The sequence below is a fragment of the Schistocerca americana genome, chromosome X (assembly GCF_021461395.2).
Source record: "Schistocerca americana isolate TAMUIC-IGC-003095 chromosome X, iqSchAmer2.1, whole genome shotgun sequence".
Taxonomy (NCBI): domain Eukaryota; kingdom Metazoa; phylum Arthropoda; class Insecta; order Orthoptera; family Acrididae; genus Schistocerca; species Schistocerca americana.
The window spans coordinates 894,384,007-894,408,598 of record NC_060130.1 but is presented as its reverse complement, the minus strand read 5'-3'; the positions used below and the strand labels follow the sequence as shown (position 1 = coordinate 894,408,598).

General features: G+C 43.2%; 1 protein-coding gene across 1 annotated transcript in view; it reads right to left on the bottom strand.

The window, feature by feature from the left end:
* Positions 1-24,027, bottom strand: part of LOC124556378 (dynein axonemal intermediate chain 3-like) — a 293,608-nt gene extending 269,581 nt beyond the window's left edge. Inside the window, exons 1-2 of the mRNA XM_047130341.1 lie at positions 23,961-24,027; positions 19,517-19,767 (exon numbers count right to left, since the gene is read on the bottom strand). Of these exons, the coding sequence (XP_046986297.1) occupies positions 19,517-19,767; positions 23,961-24,027 (318 nt within the window). The remainder of the gene's footprint in view (positions 1-19,516; positions 19,768-23,960) is intronic.
* Between the last annotated feature and the right edge of the window lie 565 nt (positions 24,028-24,592).

Below are 24,592 nucleotides of genomic sequence, written 5' to 3'. Positions count from 1 at the left end.
GAGCAGGAAAAAAATTTCTTTATGCTAATTTCTGACTAATCTGAACGATGTAATTATATTTGCTACTCTGGAAACGCAGTATTGTTTTTATAAACCTGTCATCTGCAAGAATGAATATTGAATCCTCGCTCTGCTCCTCTGCTCCCCTTCTGTCTCTCTCTCTCTCTCTCTCTCTCTCTCTCTCTCCAGTCAGCAGCCGTGAGTCTGGTTGGAAGAAGCTCCTCATTCTTCTCGCTTGTCCACCTTCTGTTTCAGATCGTAGTATAAAGAATAATTCGTATCCTCCATTATTCGTTTAATTAACTCCAGTCTGGGCTTCCTCTGTAATTTCTGCTCCCTCAATTATTCCTATCAGCTGAGCTCCTCTTCTCTTTAGATGTTTCATGAAGCATATTTTCTCTCTTGCTCTGATGAAAACTTCATTGTTCGTGATCATTTCTTTCCAGCTGATTTTCATAATTCTTCTATAGAACCATCGTTCGAATGCAGCGAGTCTCCCCTCCTCTCTCACTTCTATCGTCCAAACTTCATTGCCGTACGTTGCAATGCTCCACACGTAGGTCTTCAACATATCTTTCTTCACGTCAGGGCTTATATTATTCGTAGTGAATATGATTTCTTCCTATCAAAAGCACTCTTGGCCTGGAAAATTCTGTATATTATCTCCCTATAGCTTCTCCCATGACTCTTGATTTTACTTCCCAGGTAATTAAACCCGTTCACATCCTCAACTGTTTCACTTACCAACTTTCCTGCTATATTTCTTTCTTTGTTTATACTGCAGGCTATAACTTTCGTTTTATGTGTGTCTATTGGGCTTCAACAAAGGAAATAGCTTACAACATGTTAGTTCGTCCAGTCTAAGAGCATTGTTCGTCTGTATGGGACCCTTACCAGTTGGGTCTCTATCAAGAGATTGAGAAGGTCTAAAGAAGAGCGGCAAGATTCGTGACTGGTACATTTAGCGAGAGCGTTACAAATCTCATAGAAAGTTTGAAGTGGGACACACTTGCCCAATAGACGGAGCGCTAAACGGAAGGGGCTGCTCACTAAATTCCGAAATCCCATCTTCACCGAGGATGTAGAGCATATATTATTACCACGAACTTTCGAATCGCGCAATGATCACCATTCAAAGATAAGGGAAATTAGAGCTCGTATTGAGGCGTTCACTCAGTCGTTTTTCCCTCGCGCGATCCGCGAGTGGAACAGAGGAGGGGAAATATAACTTTGGCACGAATTGTGCCCTCCACCACACACAGCTTGGTGGTTAGCGGAGTATACATGTAGATTGTCATATGAAATTCCTCCTCCATTATTCTATTCAATGTGTTCAGTATTTTTAGCAGGTCTCCTTCCCTTTCTGGAATTAGTGCTATATCGCTGGCAAATCTCAGCATGTGTACGTTATTCTCATCAATTGTTGCTCCTATGTTAACTTCTTCTCTCACCCTGTCGACTGCCTTCTCTATGTACAAATGAAATAAGTATGGGGCAGGGTGCAATCTTGCCGTTCCCCACACTCAGTGCTAGCTGATTCTTCTTTATTATCACAGCTAACTTTTCCCTATTCTGATTTCACATATCTAAGTGATATTCTCTCTCTCTAAAACTGATTTCTAATTAGTGAAGGATACAGAATAATACATTCTTGTTGACACTGTCAAATGGTTTCTCAAGATGTATAAACGTTGTGAATGTACTCCTACCCCTCTTCAGCTGTTTCTCTATCACTTGCCTCAGTGTCAATATTTCTTCACTTGTTGCCACACCTTTTCTAAAACCGTACTGTTCGTCAGAGAATTGTCCCTCTACTCGTTTTCCAGTTTTCTGAGAATAATTTTGGGAACTGTTTTCGATGCATGGCACACCAAGCTCAATGTTCGGTGTTGTTCACATGTTCTTTCGCCAGGTTTTTTAGGTAATGAAACTATTATGCATTTAACAAAGTCGTCTGGTAACTCTCATGATCTGTAAATATCCCACACCAAGTCATAACGTGCCAATTTCACTTCACTTCCCAAGTTTTTAAATAGTTCTTCTTGTGTAGCGACAGCTCCCTGAGCCTTCCTTTCTCTGAGGTCCTGTATAGTGCTTTCTCATACTCATCTTGCATTATAGGAGCCCCTACATGATCCAGCTCTACTTCCTCTTCCTTTTCGATAGTCAAATTGCTGTGTCTTCTCTGTATAAGTGTTCTAGGTATTCCTTTAATCGTTTCACTATCATTTCTTCATCATATATTAACATTCCATCTTTGTCCTTAATGCTCACTGTTCCTGTCTTTCTTATTTCGATTAACTTTTTTACATCTACGTATACCATGTCAATTTGTCGTGCCTTCATGCACAGATTTCTTTTAAATGCTGTTCTGTATCTTGTTTTGCACTCTTATTAATCTTGTTCCTTAAGGTCTTGCGATTATCCATTCCTTCTTTATCCTTCAAGATCTTATACTGTCTACTTTCCATTATCATATTCATGACTTCCTGACTTATCCATTCTTTCTTATTCTCCCATTTCTTTTTCCTAATACGACATCTGCTGAGTTTGATATGCAATTCTTTATTTTACTCGATTTCTGTTCTATCCCCATGTGTTCTCTGGTATCCTTAATGGTACAGTTTGTTTGTGCCATGTACTGATTTTGGATATATTTATCTTCAAGTTTAGAAATCTCCCACTGCTTTTTTCTTTCACCTTTAATCTTTTGAACTTTAGTTCACAGCGCATCATAAGTAGATTCTGGTCGCTGTTGATATTAGCTCCAGGGTAGCTTCTACCGTTCTTCACCTGATTCTGGAGTCTATCTACTACCTATATGAAGTCTGTCTTTGCCCTTCGTAAGTCTCCTGGGTCTTTCCATCTATATCTCCTCCTTGGATGATGCTGGAATATAGTATTCGTTAAATATGGTATTTGTTACAACTGTCGTATGCAGAACTCTGCAAATCTCACTCCTCATTCATTTTTTTACTCCAATTCCAATTTTATCACCATAAGTAATCTGAATCTGTTGGGTAATACCTAGTAAATAACAAATACTTTTCTCTTAATTCAGTTTAATTTTTCACTATTTTCTATGATTACTTTATTTAATGTACAAGCTCCATTTATATTAATTTATTTGTATATACTTGTTGAGATACTATAAAATAAACTTTTAAACAGGTATAATGATTTTTGCCTGCAACTGGTTGTCACTCATCGTAACGTTCAGAGTTATAACTGCTTACAGGCACATCTAGTTACGTCTGTGACATTAAAAAGCTTTTTATTCATTGAAGTTAGTTCCACTCAACACTTGTCATGTCTTTGGTAGGTATAATATGGGAATTTCAAGATTATACTTAAGGAAAAGGAACTCCTGAATAAACATGAGAAACTGTTCCCCAATTCACATAGACATTGAAAAGCACCCTTAGTAATTCACAATACTATTTTAGCAACTGGATGGCTAATACATTAAAACTGAGACTATATTAAAATAATGGAATGGACAAAACAATAAGAAATTACAAATAAATACTATGAAATTAAATATGAATACGATATAAGATACTTTTACTGAAAGTAAGGCAGATACTGTTAATATTATCAATATGACATAATTAATTCTTATTTAATATTACTCATAAAAGTATAGTTAAAGAATACTTTAACACTGGAGGTTCTAAGAGACTTCATGATATGTTAAACAATCGTATTCAAAAATTTCTACACAACTTACAAGGAATAATCTTTATGTTCTTAATACTTTTATTCAGGAAGAAAGTAACTGAAATCTCATCTCTGTGAGTATGTTAGTGGAGTCTGACTAGTTTGAGGAAAATTTGTAATATGTATTGCATTAAAATATTTTGTTTTATGAATATTGGTTAAAAACAATGTAACATATTTGTTAATTTTGTTTGTTAACTTTAAGTATTAGGGTTAGTCATAAATGTCAGTATCAACGTGAATTATAGTTTTTGTAACAACTAATTCAAATAAAGATATACCAGTTATTGCAGCTTTGATAGAATCATTAAATATTTCATGTAAGTGACAGTTAGCCATGATCTGAAACATATTACTGCTGAGACAAATAAAGAAGTTGCGAATTATCTGGAAACAAGAAATTTATTGTGATGGCAAATGATCATCTCTGTGTATATTTAAGATATTTTTTACTCCGCTTTCATGATAAAGAATGTAAATAGTTGCCTTACAAAGTACCTAGCCATACAGTAGCATAAGATTTGCTTATTCCTCCATTGGCTCATGAACAACAGGAGACCCTTCACTGGAAAAGCTTACTGTAGAAAATTTGAGGTACTACAATATTTCAGTATAAAGTGGTTTTGTAAGAATTTAGAAAAATTAACGGTGTATTAGCTTTATGACGACCACATACCAAAGGAAAAGGACGCATGTCTATCTCTTTCGCCACTGTATAGGCCACGGGGCTTTTCACACCCTTTAAGTTTCTCATAGGGAAAAGAACGACTTAGTCTAGAACAGGGGCATGTGAAAAATCAGTGGGTTACTGGAGCGTATTGCGTATCGCTCGATGTGGATAACTTATTGGTTACGCTTGCAGAAAGAGTCCCGTGCTTACAAACTGAGAAGGTCCTCTATAGAAGATGGGCTGTGACTGTGAAATTTGCTACAAAGTACTGGAATGTAGTTGCATACAAACAAAGTAAAACGTATACTCAAGTCTATTTTGATACTGCACTCAACTACTTTCACCCTGACAACTTCTGTATTCTTTTTTTTTTTTTTTTTTGAGGTGATAATTAATCTTAAAGCAGAGTAGGACAGTTAATTTCCATCTGGAAACTACTTACCAAGGGACGGCTACTCCTCAGTACATCGACGTCGACATCCATAGAACTGCCCAGGCTTCTCCATGGCCTAACTTTTCTTCTGACTGCGTTTACGACTTTCTCTTCTGATACGGTCTTCTCCTGGTTGACAGTTCTCAGCACTGTATCTTCTGCTGGTTCTGTCACGCAGATATAGTACTTTTTCTCCTTTCCAGATACGTTATCACAAAGGATAAGTATCTGCTCCCTTGTGAATTTCTAGAAAGGAACCAGTACATCAGGCGCAGTTCCTCAGCAACGAAATGTCTATAGGACATATAATAATATCCACAAACTGTTTATTCAGAAGGTAAATGTATGTTTTTATAGTATTTTTCACCAAATAAATTTTTCCAAGAATGATGGATTGAACGATAATGTGAATTTTCTAAACTGTTGTTACGTTCTTTTGTGTAACATGGGACTTTTTCCTTTCTTCAAAACAATGACAATGCGAGTACACTTACACACACACATAAATGTAAAACTTAAATACTATGACTGTTTTAGTAAAGCAAGATGGTTTGACGAAAGAATGAATTCGTTCCAGTCTCAAGTAATGGAACTGGTTTCAAAAGAGCAATATATGAAAGTTTTGTATTTCGAATTCAATGAAACTTAACAAAAGTGTAGAAGATTACACACAACAAAAATTAAACATGAAATAATACTTGAGGGTAAATAGTTCTGACTTTGAGAGAAACACCGAAAATGGGCGTGTCAATTACTTGAGAATAAGCATCAAAATGGTGTGTAATTATCCCGACTAATAACACTACTTCCCCACTTATATGTCTTGCTGTCAATAGTGGTGGCTTTAAGTCCAGATTGAAGTGAATATCGCATTATTCAAGTACAGTTGCTCTACTTCATGAGATCCTCAACTATGCATGGGCCGTCATTCCTTCCTAATCCATGAACGACATGCGGTCTCTTTCACTTTCAGTATCAGACTACCCTCTCTTATCCGCATCTTGTACCGTATCACAAAATTTTAACATCTACCCTAAACCAGGTCTAAATCCGAACAGCATCATTCTATTACATGCCACATCCTTGAGTATTCAGATCTGATGCTCTTCTTCTGAAAGCACGTACTGCTCCGAGTTCTTCCTCAAACCCTTCTCATGCTTTCCCAGGGCAATACGACGACCTTCCTTTCCACATCATGTCATGAAATCATCCCTCATCTCTGCCATCCTAACAGCTGTGACCGATACCACTTACTCAGTCCACAGTCGTAATTAAAAACCTACCCTCCCTCCATCTAAATGACTCCAACTTACCGTTCAACTGTCTAACTTCAGTTATACTCATACGCTATCAACTATAGCCCATTATTAGAGCCCTCCCTCCATCCTGCATCCCATGTAGGACTCTATCTGAAACCTCCCAATATCAAAGGCCTTTACCTGGTGTTACGACGAATTCCCATTATCACTATCCACAAAAAGCAGAGAAATATTACACCACCAACATCAGGTCTTGCATATTATTACCATTGTTTTATCTCATTAAAATTTATTATTTATTCTTTTTCTTCTTGTAAACCAAGGGATGAAATGCGGAAACTCGTCACCGCGAGCTGTCACTCTTTAGAGGAAATGCAAGTAACGAATTAAGGAAAGAAACAACATACACAGCGAAAAGCGAAAGTCTACATATGCTAAAAAGCGCTCTACTTCTACATCATATTCCGTAAACCACTTTGAAGTGCACGGCAGAGGATACTTCACATTGTATCAGATGTTAGGGCATCTTTCCGTCCAGTTCTCGTATGAAGCGTGGGGGAATGATGTTTGAATGCCTCTGTACGCACTATAATTAATCTAATCTTGTCTTCACGATCCATATGGGTGTGACACGTATGTGTTGTAGTACATTCCCAAAGTCATAATTGACGGCCCGTTACTGAAACTTTTTAAGTACGTTTTCCCGAGACAGTTTGCGTCTGTCTTCAAGTGTCTACCAGTTCAGTTTCCTCGGCAACCCTGTGACACCCGCCCCAACCCTGTGACCATTCGTGTTGTCCTTTTCTGTATACGTTCAATATCCCCTTCCTGGCCGGCCAGAGTGGCCGAGCGGTTCTAGGCGCTTCAGTCTGGAACTGCGTGACCGCCACGGTTGCAGGATCGAATCCTGCCTCGGGCATGGATGTGTGTAATGTCCTTAGGTTAGTTAGGTTTAAGTAGTTCTAAGTTCTAGGGGACTGATGACCTCAGCTGTTAAATCTCATAGTGCTCAGAGCCATTTGAACCATTTCCTCTGCCTGTCCCGTCTGAGTGGTACTCTAAGATGGGTCACACGAGTATCTTGTATGCAACTCAATTTGTAGACTGATTGCATTTCTTTAGTATTGCCCCCAGGGGCTCAGCATTTATTTGCTGAGTACGGGCTTGGCGACCCCGGGGTCCTGAGCTGGGGACTGGTCAGCGCCGCCAGTCTCCTGTCACCGTAACCCCCGGACATGCTTCAGCGACCACCGTATGGCTCGGCGGTGGAATGTTGTGTGCTGCGGGGAATGGTAATCTTGGCTTGACCGCCTGGATTGCGAGGAAGGACAACCTCTATAAAAACCCCTCAATCTTCCGGTGTGCTCCGCGCCTATGAGATGCATGGCTGTTGAGGTGGAACAGTCGCAAGCGGGCAACCTCTGGGGCACCTGCCGCACCCCAGTTGTATAAGGCTTACTCAGGCACGCGGGGCTCTGTCTGAGCGGACCTTTAGTTCCCTAGCTGCTCGTGGGACCGCAATGGACGCTTCGACCTCTACATTTCCCCCTACCAGTGGCTTGGGTGGGCCACTGGTAGGAAAACACACCCCATCGAAGAAGCGACTTCGTGCTGCGAGTCCTCCAGCGCCTGGTGTTGATCGAAATTTATCAGACTATCGTAACAGAGCACATGCTGATAATCAGAATGTGTTTTTGATTATTAAACGGAAGGAGGGTAGCTTTGAGAGGGTTTCTCCCTTTTACATCCACAAGGGTCTTGAGGGAATTGCAGGAACACTTAAATCTGTGAAGCGTCTGCGCAATGGGACTCTGTTAGTTGAGACTTCTAGTTCCCGTCAAGTCGCTTCTCTTCGGAAAGCAACCTGTCTCGGAGAGTACGCTATCGAGACCGAGCTCCACTCCACTCTGAACTATAGTAAGGGTGTTGTGACATGTAGGGACTTGGTGGACATCCCCACAGATGAGTTAAAATCTGAATGGGCTGCTGACGGTATTGTTGACGTGCAGCATATTATGAAACGAGTCGATGGGGACCTAGTCAAATCCGACTCGTTTATTCTCACGTTCAGTTGCCCGAGACTCCCAGAGCATGTTAAAGCGGGGTTCTTACGTTTGCCAGTAAGACCATATTTCCCCAACCCAATGCGCTGTTTTAAATGTCAGCGCTTTGGGCATACTACGTTGGGGTGCAATGGGATAGCCACTTGTGGTAAATGTGATCAGCCTGCCCATGAAGGAGCCGATTGTTCATCGCCTGTGAAGTGCGTGAATTGCTCTGGGAGTCACCCTGTCTGGAGCCGGGTCTGCCCCATCTATCTCGAAGAACGGAAGATACAGGAGATTAAAGCATCTAAGCGCATCCCCTATGGTGAGGCCAAGAAGCTCTTTAAGGCCATGCAACTTCCTGTGTTTACAACATCTTTCGCTTCCACTCTGAAGAAACCGGTACAAATGGCCACTGTTGCTACGCAAACGGAGGTTGCTAGTGTTAGCACTAATACCTGCGTTTGCGAGTGCACTTGTGCTGCTGCGGTTGTTTTGCAACCTGCGGCTCTCCCTGCAACGTCGGACAAGGCTGTAGTTGCTGACATTGGGGTACTTCCTGCCTCTCCCCCTATGGCGCCTTCTGCCCAGGCGAGTAAAGCTCCACCTGTTGACAAGGCTCTGCATTCTAAGCCCTCCAAGACAAAGACGCCGAAGGTGAAGGTTTTGCCACCTGAGGAGACTAGTCAGGGTCGGTCCGATGACGAGGCCATCGTACTGTCTGACATCTCCCGTGGGTCGTCATCGGAGCTGATAGACATTGATGTCGACCGGGGGCGATCTTCTCGCCCCAGGAATAAATCTCCGGCGAGTACGGGCTCTCCTCCGAAGCACAAAGTAAGGGTGAAAGTTCAGCCACCCTAATCACTGGCTCCCATATTACAGTGGAACCTGAATGGGTTCAGGACGCATGTGGCCGAATTACAACTCCTTGTACGAGAGTGCCCTTTGTGCTTATGTCTCCAAGAGACACATTTTCGGGCCACTGATGCTCCTTCTTTACGGGGCTATACGGTATATCGAAAAGATGATCTGACGGGGCAAAGGGCAAAGGGTGGTGTTGCGGTTTTTGTCCGTGACATGCACCCCTCATCTGAGCTCCCTCTCGTTACAGACTTGCAAGCAGTTGCAGTTGACCTTCTTGTGGGTCGGAGGCTCACAGTCTGTTCAGTTTACTTACCACCTCAGGATGTGATAGACTCTGAGGCTCTCACAGACCTTATTAGCCAACTCGCCCGCCCAATTCTTCTTTTGGGGGACTTCAATGCTCATAATGTCTTACGGGGCTCTCCGACTACTTGCCCCAGGGGTCGCATTCTGGAAAGCCTCATGATGTCTGAAGAACTGTGCATCCTCAACTCTGGTGCTCCCACTCATTTCTGTACTGCTTCCGGGTCGTCATCGGCTATTGACCTTTCCTTTTGCTCTCCAGCACTCGCGGATTCTGCTCTGTGGGAGGTTGTTGCTGACCTCCATTCTAGTGACCACTTGCCCCTTTGGATTCGCCTCCTGGATGAGGCTGTGGCATTATCAGTGCCGCCTCAGTGGCACCTCTGCAGAGCTGACTGGACACTTTTCAGCCAACTGGCTGTTTTGGAACGCCGTGCCAGCGTCCACGAATGGGTAGACCATGTTACAGCCGTGATCTCCCATGCTGCTGAATTGTCCATTCCACGGTCATCCGGTCATCCCAAGAGGCGTCCTGTCCCTTGGGGGACCACTGAGTGCCGCTCCGCCATCCGAGCCCGCCGTGCAGCTCTGCGCTGCTTCAAGTGCCGTCCCTCAGCTGACAATCTTGTGGCCTTTCGGGTGGCAAGGGCCAAAGCGCGGCGAGTGATTAAAGAGAGCAAACGACGGTCATGGCAATTGTTCTTGAACTCCATCTCCCGCTCCACTAATTCTACGAAAGTATGGGAAGCCATCAGGAGGATTTCCGGGAAACGCAGCCAACTACCTGTCACGGCATTGCTGCATCAGGGATGTCTCCTCACGGCGCCGGGAGACATTGCCCAGACACTGGCCATGCATTTTGCGGAATCTACCGCCACTATTAACTGTGATCCAGATTTCTGCCGCTACCGAACTGCCATCGAGAGGGGTCACTTGGACTTCCGGTCTCCAAATTCTGAACCCTACAACTGCCCCTTCACAATGTGGGAACTGGATTCGGCGCTGTCTGTGGCTCATGATACTGCGCCTGGTCATGATCAAATCCGGTACAGCATGCTGCAGCACTTGTTGCTGCCATCCAAGGAAGTTCTCCTGAATTGTTTTAATATGATATGGTTATCCGGTACATACCCTGACTCGTGGAGGGAGGCAATTTTGATTCCTCTCCTCAAACCGGGGAAGGACCGCACGCATCCCAGCAGTTATCGAAGTACTGCTTTGACGAGCTGTGTCGGGAAGACGTTGGAACGCATGGTCAACCGTCGCCTGGTTTGGCTGCTCGAGACCAGGCAGCTCCTTAGCCACTCTCAGTGTGGCTTTCGGAGATGTCGTTCAACTATTGACAACTTGACCCTGCTTGAGGCGGCCATCCAGCAGGCCTTCCTACGTAACCAGCATTGTCTTGGTGTCTTCTTTGACATTCATAAGGCGTATGACACTACTTGGCGCCGCCATATCCTCAATCAACTCCATGAGTGGGGCTTTCGTGGCCGTCTCCCCATCTTCATTCGGTCCTTTCTTTCCCACCGCCTCTTTCGTTATAGGGTTGGTAATGTGCTATCTGATTTGTATGTGCAGGAGAATGGTGTTCCTCAGGGAAGCGTTTTAAGTGTCACCCTCTTTGCCGTCGCCATTAACAGTATCACGTCCACTATCCGGAGTCCTGCCCAATGCTCCTTGTTTGTGGACGATTTTGCTGTTTTCTGTTCTTCCTCCAGTCTTGTCACTGCTAGTCGGCAGTTGCAGCTTACGATACAGCGATTAGAGGCATGGACTGCGAAGACAGGTTTTACCTTTTCTGCAAACAAATGTGTGTGTGTTCATTTTAATCGCTCTCGACGTCTTTTTACCTCCCCTGAATTGCGTCTGAGGGACACCATTCTTCCTTTTAGCGACACTGTGCGGTTCCCGGGCGTCACTTTTGATACCAAGTTGTCGTGGTTGCCTCACCTTAAAGACCTCAAGGTGCGGGCCCTGAAGGCACTGAATATTTTGATGTGTCTGAGCCATCGGTCCTAGGGAGCAGATCGGGCGCGTCTGCTGCAGTTTTATAGGGCTTTCGTCCGATCGCGTCTTGACTATGGTTGCACCGTGTATGGGTCAGCGAGGCCTTCGTATCTGAAGATTCTTGATGCAGTACACCATGAGGGTATCAGGCTGGCCACTGGTGCCTTCCGTACCAGTCCCGTCCCCAGCCTGTGTGCTGAGGCCGGGGAACCGCCGCTCGCCATCCGGCAGAAACTCCTCATGGTGCGACGGGTGTGTCAATTCCTTGCCTGTCCTACCTCCCCCGCGTACCCTACCGTTGCCCGACCGCCTATGGAACGTCTCTTTTCCAGTCGTCCCAGGGCAACGAGACCATTTGGGATTCGTGCCAAGCATTTGCTTGAGTCCCTTGGTGTGGAGCGTGTGGCCCCCCAACGACAAGGTTTTACTCGCCTGCCTCCCTGGTTGCTCCAGAGGCCCAGCGTCCTTTTAGACTTGTCGGAGTACCGGAGGAGCTGCACTCCTGCGTTTGTTTTTACCTCCTTATTTTATGATATTTTAAACCAGCATCCCGACCATGTACCAGTATTTACGGATGGCTCTAAACAGGGGGACTCTGTTGGTTGTGCTGTTGTTTTCCCTGATCGAGTCGTCAAGTTACGGCTTCCTGCAGCGTTTACCATCTTTGATGCCGAATTGTTTGCGATCTTGCGGGCTTTGGAGCAGATGAGGTATGTTCCCAGTCTTAAGTTCCTCATCTGTTCCGACTCCCTGAGTGCCCTTCAGACCGTGCAACACTTGTACCCAACGGATACGGTCGTTCAGAACATCCATGATGCCCTCCTCCACCTGCAACGGCAGGGGAAGGAGGTTTCCTTCTGCTGGGTGCCGGGGCACGTGGGTATTAGGGGAAACGAACTGGCGGATGTGGCTGCCAAAGATGCATGTTCCCTCCCTCACGTTGTTGAAAGTGCCGTCCCCCTCCATGCTGTTACCTCCCTCCTGCGTTTTCGCGTTATGCGTCAATGGGAAGAGGAGTGGCTGGCGGTCGGTGAAAATAAGCTGCGTCTGGTCAAGGCCACCACGCGGCCATGGCGTACGTCCTACCAGTCATGCAGGCGGGATGAGGTTCTCCTCACTCGCCTCCGCATCGGGCACAGTCCCTTCACACATGGTTTTTTACTCCGCCACATTTTACTTGACTGTCTTTTATTCTCTGTCCAGAGGGCAGTGGTTTCCTTGCCACCGGATTTGCCCTCTATTTTACAAGATGACGCAACGGCTGTCGTTAAGGTCTTACGGTTTTGTGTCCTGTCCAATTTGTTGCCTCGGATTTAAGGGAGAAGGTTTTAATGTGCTGCTGGGTGACTGGCTCACCCAGGTTTTAGGTAAGAGGACAGCCAGTCACGATTCCCTCCTTGTTTCCCTTCGGTTTCTGTTCTCTTTTCCTTGTGTTTCCTTTCCTTTTTAGTGTTTTCCTTCTCCTCTTGTTTTGCCTCTGTATGTGAGGATTTGGAACTGCGTCAGGTCTGTGTCTTTTAGCCGTTCTCCTTGTTTGCTGTTCGTCTTAGTCCCTTCACTGCATGTGTTCCTGTTTTTATGCGTTTGGGTGCTGATGACCACGCTGTTGAGCGCCCGTAAACCTCAAACACACACACAAACACACACACACTCTTTAGTATTCTACGAATAAACAGAAGTCTGTCACATTATTTACCTACAACGCTTCCATTTCATATCCCTACAAAGAGTTGCATCCAGGCATTTGTATCAGTTGACGAATTCCGCTCGTGACCCACTGATATTATATTCATTGGATACAATGTTCCTTTTCGCTTTGTGAAGTGCACAATTTTGCAATTATGAACATTAAAAGCAAGTTACCAAAGTATACACTACTCTGAAGTCTTATCAAAATACGACTGAATATTTGTGCAGATTTTTCCAGACAGTACTTCATTATAGATAACAACATCGGCTGCGAAAAACCTAAGGTTACAATTAAGTCAGTGTCCGCCCTCGGTAGCTGAATGGTCAGCGTGACGGATTGTCAATCCTCTGGGCCCGGATTCGATTCCCGGCTGGGTCAGGGAATTTTCTCCGCCCAGGGACTAGGTGTTGTGCTGTCCTCATCATCATCCTATCATCCTCATCGACTGCAGGTCGCCGAAGTGGCGTCAAATTGAAAGACCGGCACCCGGCGAACGGTCTGCCCGACGGGGAGCCCTAGCCATACGATTAAATAAATAAACTAGGTCAGTGCATAAGTTCGTGGCGTTTTTGTTTTGCATGTTGGTAGTCCGTTTGCTATATGTTTATTCATGATTGTCTTTTTTTGTAGTTCACTGTTGCTGTTTGAATTTACAGATTGTCATTTTGTCTTTGGGGTTAGTGGGTGGAGCTGTGGACGCTAGAAAATGGAGTGTCAAGTGGAGAAATCGGAACATTTCCGACGTATACTTCTGTTGGAGTTCCATAGATGGGTGACAGCAGCAGAGGCAGCCAGAAATATTTGCGCCGTGTATGGAGGTGATGGCACTGGACGGGGCACGGCGGGAAAATGTTTTTTTCGTTTTAAGGAGGATCTTTTTAACATTAGCGACTCTTCACGTTGAGGAAGATCTTCAGGATACGATGAAGACTGCTTAAACGCATTAATCCACAAATCCACAACGATTCATGTCTGTGTACACAAATGGCAAATGTGATGAACTGTGCTCATTCCACCATCGTGTGACATTTGCATCCATGGGGAAGGTTCAAAAATCGGGTGTATGGTTTCCGCATGTTGTAAGCCACAATCACAAAAATCAGCGGGTGGCCATATATGCGTCTCTGTTTGCTTGTCATGACATGGCTCATGAACAACACCCACCATTCCTATCGCGTATCGTTAATGGTGACGAGAAATGATGTCTTTATGCTAACACCGCAACAACATGCTAACACAAGGAAAAGGAAGGAATGGTTGACCCCAAACTCCCCGTACCAAGACCTGCGTGCATCCACAAAAGATAATAATATGCGTATGGTGGAACAGCAACTGTGTGGTGTACTACGAATATATACATACATACATTCAATTGCTTTGCCTAGGTTTAACCAACACTGCTGACATTTATTGTCGACAACTGAGACGAGAAGGTCACTCTATTCGAGATACTTCATTATGTTTGAGCTCAGAAAACGTTCTAAGAGTCTACAAGAAGTGGATGTTAAGGACACTGAACATTAAGTTATGTGGATCACTTCTGCCACCCTTCTTGTTTTTGAATGTGACCTGTACTTCCTTCCAACTGTTGGACACGGTTTCTTTGTTCGAGGGATATACGGCAGATTATACACTACTAGCCATTACAACTCCTACACCACGAAGATGACGTGCAACAGACGCGAAATTTAACCGACAGGAAGAAGATGCTGTGATATGCAAATGATTAGCTTTTCAGAGCATTCACACAAGGTACACGCCGGTGGCGACACCTACAACGTGCTGACATGAGGAAAGTTTCCAACCGATTTCTCATACACAAACAGCAGTTGACCGGCGTTGCCTGGTAAAACGTTGTGATGCCTCGTGTAAGGAGAACAAATGCGTCCCATCACGTTTCCGACTTTGATAAAGGTCGGATTGTAGCCTATCGCGATTGCGGTTTATCGTATCGCGACATTGCTGCTCGCGTTGGTCGAGATCCAATGACTGTTAGCAGAATATGTAATCGGTGGGTTCAGGAGGGTAATACGGAACGCCGTGCTGGATCCCAACGGCCTCGTATCACTAGCAGTCGAGATGACAGGCATCTTATCCGCATGGCTGTAACGGAACGTGCAGCGAAATCTCGATCCCTGAGTCAACAGATGGGGACGTTTGCAAGATAACAACCATCTGCACGAACAGGTCAACGACGTTTGCAACAGCATGGACTATCGGCTCGGAGACCATGGCTGCGGTTACTCTTGACGCTGCATCACCGACAGGAGCGTCTGCGATGGTGTGCTCAACGACGAATTTGGATGCACGAATGTCAAAACATCATTTCTTCGGATGAATCCAGGTACTCTTGACAGCATCATGATGGTCACATCCGTGTTTTGCGACATCGCGGTGAACGAACATTGGAAGCGTGTATTCTTCATCTCCATACTAGCATATCACCCGGCGTGATGGTATTGGGTGCCACTGGTTACACGTCTCGGTCACCTCTTGTTCGCATTGACGGCACTTCGAAAAGTGGACGTTACATTTCAGATGTGTTACGACCCGTGACTCTACCCTTCATTCGATCCCTGCGAAACCCTACATTTCAGCAGGATGATACACGACCGCTTGTTGCAGGTCATCTACGGGCCTTTCTGGATACAGAAAATGTTCGACTGCTGCCCTGGTCAACACATTCTCCAGATCTCTCACCTATTGAAAACGTCTGGTCAATGGTGGCCGAGCAACTGGCTCGTCACATTATTTCAGTCACCATTCTTGATGAACTGTAGTATCGTGTTGAAGCTCCATGGGCAGCTGTACCAGTACACGCCATCCAAGCTCTGTTTGACTCATTGCCCAGGCGTATCAAGGCCGTTATTACGGCCAGAGGTGGTTGTTCTGGGTACTGATTTCTCAGGATCTGTGCACCCAAATTGCGGAAAATGTAACCACATGTCAGTTCTAGTATAATATATTTGTCCAACGAATACCCGTTTATCATCTGCATTTCTTCTTGGTGTAGCAATTTTAATGGTCAGTAGTGTAGTTAAAAGAGGGGCTAACTTAGCCAAAATTTCGCTATATAATTTGATGGGGATTTCATTAGAGTCTGGACCTTCGTTCACTTTTAGCGATTTCTGCCGATTCTCGTCAACTGACACTAATATTCATATTATTCATCTTTGCAGTGATGCGAGAACTAAATTTGTGCAATACCCCAAGACTCTCATTTATAAAGAACCCCTTGAAAAACGATTTCAGCGTTTCTGCTTTTCCTGTGCTACCCTCAGTTTCAGTTCCTGTTTCGCCCACGAGTGTCTCGACACTAGCTTTGGCTTGAGCAGCCTTTACAAACGAGCAGAATTCCTTTTGGTTTTGTGAGAGATTCTTCTATAATATTCTGCTATGGAGTAGTCATTGAAGACGTCACGCTTTCTCCTCTTGACAGCCAAACGCGTTTCATTCAGCGACTCCAATTCTATAGCCCTATATTTTGTTTTACAGCTATTATGCAGTAGTCTCTTTCTTTAGAAGTTTCTTTACACTAATTGTGTACCATGGAGAGTTCCTCTCAGCACAACATCGCCTAGTAGGTACATGGTCACTGATACTAGTTTCTATGGAGACATCTCGAAGATCTATCTGTTGGTATTCGACCCTATATATTCACATCACGAATGGGCTTCCAAAGAGTCTGCTCTAAGTAATTCTCAGAGAAAGAATTGAGTAACGTTTCATCGGACATCTTGTCGCGTCAACTACTTACACTTTTCCTAGTTGAGTGGTAGATAATTAAAGTGTGTTCCAATGATTACAGTATGATTGGGGATTTTGCCCACCCTCGACACAGAGTCTTGCCCAGACAGTCTCGCATGGAGATTCAATTTCTGTCCCGATGAATTAGAGTTTCTTCGATATATACTTGAATTTTCCCTAAATATTTCGCAGCTATGAATTTCAGGTTGTAACCAGCTTTCTGTACCTAGTGTAAAGATATCCACAGCTGTTTAGAAGTGCCTCAAACTCGGGTGCTGTGTTGTGAATGCTTCGCATTTGCTCGCTACTCTCGCCTGTAGGGGCCATTTCTTTGGATGTTATACTGACACTTCACGGTCCCCTACGACTATCATTATCTGGTGAGCTGCCTAATCTTTTCTGACCCATTTATTGGGATCCTACAATTCTCAACCCTATGGCGCAGGTTCAAGAAGTCGTAGCCTTACTTGTCACGTACCGTATTTTACGGACTATAAGACGCACTTTTTTCTTCGAGAAATGGCATCCAAAATTTAGGTAAGCCGTATACTCGAAATTAATATAAAATGTCCAATGTTTGATTTAAAATTCCCGACAGTTTTAAAAATGGCCATAAACTCGATGCCGCGAGAAATATATCCCTATCTGGCATCATTGGATTCAACTGGCAATAGCAGTGCACCGATGCGACGAACATGAGTTGCGGGGATTCACAAGCTTGCCAACACTGTCTCCCTCCCGTCCCAACATCACAAACACAGAACACTGTCTAGCCTACGATGCGTCATTGCAGTCTACGGTGCCAGTCGACTTCAGTTGAAAGTGATTTGTGTTATCGGTAACAGTACAATATTTTTGTTAGTAGCTAGTTTCGTAATGGAAAGAAATAAAACGTATTCATATGATATGGGCTACAAATTGAAGGTAATAGCATATGCCGAAGAACATGGAAACAGAGCAGCATTTTGACTCTCGACTAACAGGTAAAACCAGTTGCGACTGGCGGGCTGGTAAAGAAGAACTGAAAATAATGAGGAATACTGACTGTGGAAATAGACGACTGAATGCAAAATGGTCAAAACTAGAAGATGACGTATTGAAGTGAATTTTACGACGGCGTCAAAATGGCACTGGAATTAATGCAAAAATGAGTCAAATACACGCTCGTATGACAGCGATACAGTGGAACTTAATTGACTTTAAGGGTGGAGTTGGTTGGTGCTACAGTTTTATGAACCGTCATGGACTTAGCATGCAAACCAAAACCAAAATATCTCAGAGAATGCCACAAGAGTATGAAGAGAAACTATTATCTTTCCATCGCCTTATTATTCAGCATCGAAGGAAAACCAGTGTAGAACTAAGCCAAATAGCGAATATGGACGAAACTCCTCTGACATTTGATGTGCCAAGTACCGGAACTGTTGCTATGGAAGGTACTAAAACGGTGACTATAAAAAAAGTGGACATGAAAAAATGCACTATTCTGTTGTCCTTTCATGTTGTGCTGACGGTACTAAACTTAATCGAAAGATCATTTTCAAGCCCAAAACAATACCAGAACATTTTGAAATACCGCCCGGTATTGTTATTCACGTACATGACAAGTGTTGGATGGACGATACTGGTATGAAATTATGGATTAACAGAGTGTGGGAGAGAACGAAAGGTGCTTCAATGAATAAGAGTTCTGCTCTTGTCCTAGATGAGTTTAGTAGTCATTTGAAAAATTCTGGGAAGAGAAGTTGAGACACGGAAATACAGAGCTTGCTGTTATTCCAGAAGGACTTACTTCACAACTGCTACCTCTTTATGTCTTCATAAATAAACCATTTTAAGTGTATAGGAGAGAGAAATGGAACAAATGGGTGATAGATGAAACACAACATGAATTCACGCCGATGGGGGCTTTAAAACGACCTACAATAAAAAAAGTCGGGATGTAGAGTTAGAGAAGCCAGTATTGTTAAATCTTTCAAGAAGTGCACCATAAGTAACGCTCTCGATGGCAGTAAAGACCATGTTATACATGAAGAGGACAAATATGACGACGAAGAGGAAGAAGAAGAAAGCTCAGACGACGATTGTCAGCGATTTTAAAGATCGGTTCGATTTTATAAACCAAGAATTTTTTTTTAGTCTGGCTTTGCAATTTAGTAATAAAATGATTAAAGTATTATTTTTTTAAAAATTCTTAAAAACTAAGGTTTGTCTTATAGTTCGCAGCGACTTATAGCCAGTAAAATACGGTAACCTTCGAAATATCAGGTACAGTCCTCAACCCTACCGCTCGACTCATGACCAGGGGACCACAATCAATTCTGGGTACAATACTGCAAATTGAGAAATTCGTTGAAACTCCTTGAGCGAGACTGGTCTTCTTAAACCTCTCTGCCAGTCACTGGAAAGATTCAAATATGACCTCGGAGCTCAGAGGACAAGCATCGTTTGTTTCACAGTGCGCCGCAATCTGCAGCTGATTTTATCTCGGATATGGAGACTAATTTTAAAGAGAAAATAGACGACACTGAAAATTATGACAACGCGCAGTGTGAAGAATACAAAATTATACATCGATTATAAGTTTGTGTCCCCCTCTGCAAAATATGACCGGAAGTGAAGAGCGACGGCAGACTTCTAGTACACTGTCGCTCTCTGCAGAGTTAGATATTGAAGAGGTACTCGATGTAAGAAAAAAAAATCATTCAATATTTTTCTTGTGCAAGTTTCCCTCAGGTGTCACGTTAGAATTCAAGTGCAGATGTTTACACTTACCGCAATCTCCTCCTTGACTGCGAAGAAGTCTGACTTCTCGCCGTTCGCATCCACGTCGCCCTGAATACATTTTTTGTTGAGATAAATCCACGGAGTGTCAGCTTCAGACTTCTCGGCGAATCTCTTCTCCAGGAGGTTTTGGATTTTCTCAGATAGTTTCAGATGGACTACTCCAGCAACCTTAACTATTTTCCTGATCGTGTCTTTGGTTATTACTGTGTCAGATGCCAGAAGTTTCCTTCTGCTTCTCTCTGAAAATTATAAAACATTTGAAGTTAAGAAAGAATGTAGCACTTAGTTAGATGACAGACACGTATAAGTGTCTCCAAGATTGAGAGATCAGGGGTCTGACTGCCATTCGAAAGACTTGGTCTTAGTTCCTGGTACTGACAGGGGCCTTCCTTTGGTGCCAAGACGGTAACGGGGTGCTGTCAATCTTATAAGGAAGAGAATAGAACTACGTGAAGGAAAAGTTGTGGCTGTTGTTTGGGAAAGCCAATATTAACGTCCTAGAAAGCTGTGCACTAATCATTTATCCCTCCACGTAGATGCTGAATGACGCTGTTGGCAGTGGCTGTGAGAGTGTTCGGTCGAGAATGCATTGTTCTCGAGGTCTAATCATGGAGTAGTTATTACCGTGTTATGCAGACATATATTGAAAGTCCCAAGTGGCGAAGCTACTCCTAGTGTATCATAAGTAGTTCATTCTATGTAAATAAGATTTTATACAAGTGGCAGACCATGAAGAGGTGAGTATTTGTATCGTAGATGGCACATAGATGTCCTATAATGCTGTTGGTAGATGATAACATAGTGGTGGAACAAACAATTTTCTTTTCTAAAACGGTGTTCGAGCGCGTTTTAATAAAAGACTACTGTTATATAGTGCTTATTAAGTTTGTAGCGAAAAATTTTGCTTAAATGGGTGGAAAATATAGCAAGTGGAAAACAACGTTTACCTACTCAGCCCACTTTCCGCCACGATATCGTATGTGCGCGTGGCATTATAAGTGAAACTGGATTTCCGTGGGTGTCGCCTTCACGTTCGACATGTTTCCTGCTTCTTTTTGCGTAATTTTTCTCTACAAACACTATCAAGCGTTGTGCCACAATATCTATCTTCTCAAGAGCTCTTGATTCGGATAAGAAAAAATGTCTCAATGCATCGTTAAAATCATACAGAAAATACTCGACACTGACCGTACTACCAGGTTTGTGGAACCTCGTCTCGATGGCCTGACTCATTTGTCAAATACTAGAGATAATTGCGTTTCTCCAAAAATCCACTAATTATGACAGTTACGTACTTCGTCTGCAGCAACGCGCTGTGCTGGAATAATTATTTGTTAATATTTCTCACATCTCCTCTAATAAATCATCAGTAAACTGTCAAGTAACTATGTGTATTTAAAACCTGCCGAAAATACCGGGTGATCAAAAAGTCAGTATAAATTTGAAAACTTAATAAACTACGGAATAATGTAGATAGAGAGGTAAAAATTGACACACATGCTTGGAATGACCTGGGGTTTTATTAGAACAAAAAAAACACAAAGTATTGATAGACCCGTGAAAGATCTCTTGCACGCGTCGTTTGGTGATGGTCGTGTGCTCAGCCGCCACTTTCGTCATGCTTGGCCTCCCAGGTCCCCAGACCTCAGTCCGTGCGATTATTGGCTTTGGGGTTACCTGAAGTCCCAAGTGTATCGTGATCGACCGACATCTCTAGGGATGCTGAAAGACAACATCCGACGCCAATGTCTCACCATAACTCCGGACATGCTTTACAGTGCTGTTCACAACATTATTCCTCGACTACAGCTATTGTTGAGGAATGATGGTTGACATATTGAGCATTTCCTGTAAAGAACATCATCTTTGCTTTGTCTTACTTTGTTATGCTAATTATTGCTATTCTGATCAGATGAAGCGCCATCTGTCGGACATTTTGTGAACTTTTGTATTTTTTTGGTTCTAATAAAACCCCATGTCATTCCAAGCATTTGTGTCAATTTGTACCTCTCTATCTACATTATTCCGTGATTTATTCAGTTTTCAAATTTATACTGACTTTTTGATCACCCGGTACTTTTCAAAAGGCAGCTATTAACAAGACACTTCGTCCTCAGTTTTCTGGAAGAAATACTTGATTCAAAAGCGATGTAATGCCATACATGACTTTTATTATAAAGGGGTCTGGCTGTTTCTCCCATAATATCACGGAGAACTGTATGTTTTAATGGTCAGTACTCCTTATACATGTAAAATTAAGAAGTCTAAAAAATATGTTTGATAAAATATAGCTAATCCTTGTTTTCCAGGTGTCTTCTTAATTAAAATGCAAACAGTGTAAAGAGTTAAGTTAATTAGTTACATGTTCCATTGACCATTTTGCACAATAAAAATGGTTCAAATGGCTCTGAGCACTATGGGACTTAACTACTGAGGTCATCAGTCCCCTAGACCTGAGAACTACTTAAACCTAACTAACCTAAGGACAACACACACATCCATGCCCGAGGCAGGATTCGAACCTGCGACCGTAGCGGTCGCGCGTCTCCAGACTGTAGCGCCTAGAACCGTTCGGCCACTCTTTTTGCACAATAGATCGTAATGATGTGGAACAACTCATTTTACATTTACATTGCAAGTAATTTGTACATACGATTGCATTCTGAACATTTCTAACTATTTCTACAAAAAATAAAAAGATAAACAAGGATGTACAGATGTGAGTTAGTAATTCTTACCCACCCTCATTTACACATTACAGTAATACACTAACTTGATTCTTATACAGAAGAGAAGTTCTCAAGGAGAAACTTTCTCAGTTTGTTATCAAATTTTACATTACTGTCTGTCAGACATTTTATGTCACTGGATAAGTGATCAAAAATTTTTACTGCAGCATTGTGCACCCCCTTTTGTGCTAAAGACAACCTTAATGTGGAGTAATGAATGTCATTTTTCCATCTGGTATTCTAATTATGTACCTCACTGTTCCTTTCGAACTGTAATGGATTATTTACAACAAACTTAATGAGGGAATAACGATGCTGTGAAGCAGTAGTCGGAATACCCAGCTCCTTAAAAAGATGTATACAATATGATCGTGGGCGAGCACAGCAAATTGTTCTTACAGCACGTTTTTGCTCAATGCAGACCTTCTTTCAAAATGTTCAAATGTGTGTGAATTCTTAAGGGACCAAACTGCTGAGGTCATCGAAACATGGCTCTGAGCACTATGGGACTTAACATCTATGGTCATCAGTCCCCTAGAACTTAGAACTACTTAAACCTAACTAACCTAAGGACAGCACACAACACCCAGCCATCACGAGGCAGAGAAAATCCCTGACCCCGCCGGGAATCGAACCCGGGAACCCGGGCGTGGGAAGCGAGAACGCTACCGCACGACCACGAGATGCGGGCTGAGGTCATCGGTCCCTAGACTCACACACTACTTAAACCAACTTACGCTAAGAACAACACACACATACCCACGCTCGAGTGAGGATTCGAACCTCCGGCGGGAGGGGCCGTACAATCCGTGACATGACGCCTCTAACCACGCGGCCACTCCGCGCGGCAAGACGTTCTTTCTTAAGGATAAGTTACCCCAGACCATTATTCCATATGAATAGATTCCCACATGGGCGCTAATTTCTAATTATCCAAATACTTTTGCTATTGCATTCCATAAGATATGTCGGAACATTAATTTTTTAAAGACAATCTGAAACGAACGTGAAAGGAGGAAAGTCATTATCTTTGCCCTGCATGTATATGGAAGCTTACAGCCTGAACAGAAAAATTCACAAATGCTAAAAATAGGATAGAGCAAGAAAGAGAACTGCGACTTGTTTGTTTCCTAAGCTTTCACATTTACTAACAATATGAATTTGACTGTAATGCTAACGTGAGTGAGGGGCTTCATGGTATTCCACGAGGAACGTGAAGGATATAGTTAATTTGTTTCAAAATATACATCCTAAATGACCTTGGTACAGTAATTTCGGCCCTTATTGGAAGTTCCATAATTCCTAACGCAACAAGTTGTTTCCTCACAACTGCAGTTGTTTGTTAGCATGCGAATCAGACATGTGTATACTGGTGCAGCCAGACAATCCTATAAAGGTTGCTCACGTCTATTCGTTTAATTGAGTCGGAGTAAACTAAGATTCCTACGGCGCTTCCAGAAAGCAAAAGTGCTTTCATTGATGTCTTGTATGTTCATTTCTGAGTGTAACTAAGAATATACCGTTTGAGAATTTTCTAATTAAAGGCTGTGTTCTGTTACATAAGAAGGTGACACCAATATTAAATCTGATGTATTAATAGAGTTGATAACATTCTCACAGACAGTTTGGCCTGTACAAGATAACGCAACCACTAAGAGCTTTATGTAGTTGTCACAGCTAAAAAATGATGTGGTGATACTAACCTTTCTTTTCGTATTTCTCTCTCAGTTTCCTTACTGCTGTATCGTCCTCTGCGTCTTGCTTGCCCATGTCTTGAGCTGGTGAGGAATTGCAACTTAACTTTTCTTGTTACTCGAAGTTTTGTCCGGAATGGCAACGGATAAGAAGCGCCAGCCTTCCGTCGCGTCACATATTGAACCAGCGTCGTCCATAGCAACACGAGTTGCCTCCTCCAGCTGCCTATATATTGATCAAGGGACCCTTACCCGGAAACTGAAAATCCAGTCTTTGTATTTTATCCTATATATGTTCGGAAAGGAAATGAGAGATCTCCGGCTGAGAGATGAATGTAAGGCCTTCACATACCGACGCGGTAGCATAACATGAAGGATCACCTATCAAGTAGCAGGCTTCTTGACACGAAGGCTCAAAAACTTCGGGATGGTATCACAGTAGTGAACTAAATTCGCAGTCTGAGAAACCAGTGTCGATTACATGTGGTCTCACAGGCGCAAACTGTATTGATGATTTTCAGTTAGATGTAGCGTCATAGAACGCAAACCCCTGGACGTTTTGCAATAAATGGAGCTCTGATTTTTTGAGCAGAATATAATGTACGTCAACAACCAGGGCAGGAGACAGACGCGTTACAAGC